Source organism: Trypanosoma conorhini (genome assembly GCF_003719485.1).
Source record: "Trypanosoma conorhini strain 025E chromosome Unknown Tco_14.4_contig_01147, whole genome shotgun sequence".
Classification (NCBI taxonomy): Eukaryota; Euglenozoa; class Kinetoplastea; order Trypanosomatida; family Trypanosomatidae; genus Trypanosoma; species Trypanosoma conorhini.
The window spans coordinates 1-2,557 of record NW_021705246.1 but is presented as its reverse complement, the minus strand read 5'-3'; the positions used below and the strand labels follow the sequence as shown (position 1 = coordinate 2,557).

The window sequence follows — 2,557 nt, the reverse complement described above, 5'->3', positions numbered from 1 at the left end:
CGGCCGCGTGTGTGTGTGTGTGTGGCGGGAAAAAAGGTCCCTTGAGCCCCGCTGCGGTGTGCGGTTTGCCGCTGCGGGCTATCGTGAGGGCACATGCGGAGGAACGTACACAAAACCGTCTTCTGCCGTTGTTGCTGCTTTTTTCCTTAACGGGACGGCAATGCCTCGACCGTTCCTTCCTTCTTTGTTGGCATGTGTGCGTGTGTTGGTTGAGTACACCCATTCCGCGGGCTGCTCATATCTGTGTGTGTGTTTGTCCCTTTTTCTCTCCTTCTTTTTCTGCCCCTCGCTAGACTTTGTGCGTGTGTGTGCTGCGGTGGGAGGAGTGTGGCGATGGCTGGCCGTGCGCTGTTGGTGTGCGCCCTCTGCGTGCTGTGCTGCGCCGCCGGCGGGGGCTGGGCGTGGGGGGAGGGCTACTGCAACGATGCGCAGTGGAAGTTTTTGAAGGCGGCTGGCCCCAATAAATGTTATACAGAACTTCTGCAGGAGTTCTGTGGCAATGAGACGGAGTTTGTGCAGCGAGCCCTGAAGAATGCCACTGAGCTTGAGCAGGGCGGTCCGTGTGGTGCGGAGTTGCGGCGCCAAGCTGCCGTTGTTGACGACGAGGGTGGTGGCTCACGTGCCGGGGCGGGTCACGGTGCTGCAGCGCCTTCTCAACCGGGTGGTGCTGCCAGCAGTCAGGCGCAAGAAGCCAATGGAAAGGATGGCAAAGGCACTCCAAAGCCCGATGCCGCAGTGTCATCGGCACCGACTGCAGGGCAACCAGAGGCGGCGTCGACACTACCAACGCCGCCAGCGCTAACATCAACTGAAGGGCCAGTGGGAACAGGGAAGGAGATGACGTTGGAGAAGACTCCTTCGAAGGAAAATGGTACCGAGGACAGTGTGCCAAGTGATGATAAAGCTGACGGCGGTGACAAGAAAGCTAAGCCCAAAGAAGCCGTGCCGGCCCCAGCTGACCCAAGTAATACACCGGATGGAAGGGCAGTGGATGCAGCTGAAGTGACTGCCCCTTCGGGCGGCGGTGGGACTTCAAGCGAACAGGCTGGAAAGGAGGCTGAGGCGATTGCCGAGGATTCTGCAGGGCCTGTTGCCGCAGCGGCCCCAGGAGCCCAACAGCAAGGTGTAGCTGCCGCTGGCACACCGACGAGCAGCGAAAAGGAGCCTTCGCCAACAGCAGAGGACACCGCCACTGAGGCCAGTCGCCCAGAGAAGACGACTGGCGGTGGCAGCGGCAGCAGCCCCGCGGCGCAGTCGCAGTCGGGGAGTTCCGTGGCGGGAACCGAGTCTGGCGATCCACAACAAAAAGAGCAGCCCGCAGTGCCCACCACACCCAAGCAGGAAGCGGAAAGGAGCGGAGAGAGAGGAGAAGCCGCTCAGCCGGCAGCGGGGGCGGCTGCTCAAGCGGCGGCCACCACCAACTCGACGAGTGCAGCGAAGGCGGCGCCCGGCGACAGCGACGGCAGCAGCACCGTGGCCGCGCACTCCGCCTCCCCTCTTGCGCTGCTGCTTCTGCTTGCGTGTGCGGCTGCCGCTGCGATGATGGCCGCGTGAGAGACATAGAGAGACGGAAAGGGCCGTGCGCACACAGCTCGCCCTTCGCTGTTTTTTTCACGCGCTCCGTGTCTGCGTGCGCCCCTGCACGGACTCTCTCGCTCTTGCCGCACCCCACGAGGCACACACACATAATGTGCTCGTATATACACACAACTCCACTCATGCGGGCTCGTCGGCTTTCTTTTTGTTTTGCACCCGACGAGCCGCTGCCGCCCTGCTTGGCTGCATGGGTACAGCACCGTAACTGTTTTTATCCTTTTTTAGTTTGTTTGTTTTCATTGCTTTCAGTGGGCGACCTCTCTTTCTTGCTCTCTCTCTCTTCCTGGATTGGGCTGTGCGGGAACAGAGAAAGAGATGGAGTGTGTGCTGGTCGTCCCACGTGTTGCTGCGCGTCCCCACTGCTCGGTGGACGCGCCCCCACGCTTCGGCTTCACTTCACGGGGTTTGTTTCTTTTGTTTGTGTGCTTGTTGGTTGACTGCACCCATTGCGCGGGCTGCTGAAGTGTGAAGTGTGTGCGTGTGCCACAACCTTCGGGCGCCCCCCTCTCTTTCTCTCTCTCTCGCTGCGTGGCTGCGTGGGGTCGTGTGTGTCTGTGTGCCTATCTTTTTGTTTCTCTTCCCCTTGCATTCTCCTTTTGGCTGGTGGTTGGTGTGCAGCCGCAGCGCAAGACAACAACGCCTACAACAAAGTAAAGACACTGAAGAAACAATGACTGAAAGAGGCGGAGAAGAAACTCACGCTGCCGCAGAGAGCCCCGCCTCTATTACGCAGCGGCGGCACGCGTGGCCCGGGTCCGACGGCGGCGGTTCCAATCAACCCACTGCACAGCGCAGAAGGATGGAAGAAGCACCTGCGGGGCCACAGTGGGCTCTTTACAGTACCGTGGAGGAAGTGCTACGGCTTGAGGGAGTAGATGCTACAGAACGACCAACGCTAAACGACTTCATTATTAAGTACCTTGGCCCCAAGTTCATGGTCGACGAAGGCCACGGTATAAAA

At 60.0% G+C, this 2,557-nt stretch overlaps 1 protein-coding gene across 1 annotated transcript, besides 3 other annotated features; it reads left to right on the top strand.

The window, feature by feature from the left end:
• Positions 1–7: 7 nt before the first annotated feature.
• Positions 8–24: a microsatellite.
• Positions 25–333: 309 nt separating this feature from the next.
• Positions 334–1,554, top strand: Tco025E_09504 (mucin-associated surface protein (MASP); the record flags this gene model as incomplete). The annotated part of the gene is made up of 1 exon (XM_029376321.1): positions 334–1,554. One exon carries the CDS (start codon positions 334–336, stop codon positions 1,552–1,554), a length of 1,221 nt encoding a protein of 406 aa, XP_029223552.1.
• A 445-nt stretch (positions 1,555–1,999) lies between these two features.
• Positions 2,000–2,031: a microsatellite.
• Positions 2,032–2,100: 69 nt separating this feature from the next.
• Positions 2,101–2,122: a microsatellite.
• Between the last annotated feature and the right edge of the window lie 435 nt (positions 2,123–2,557).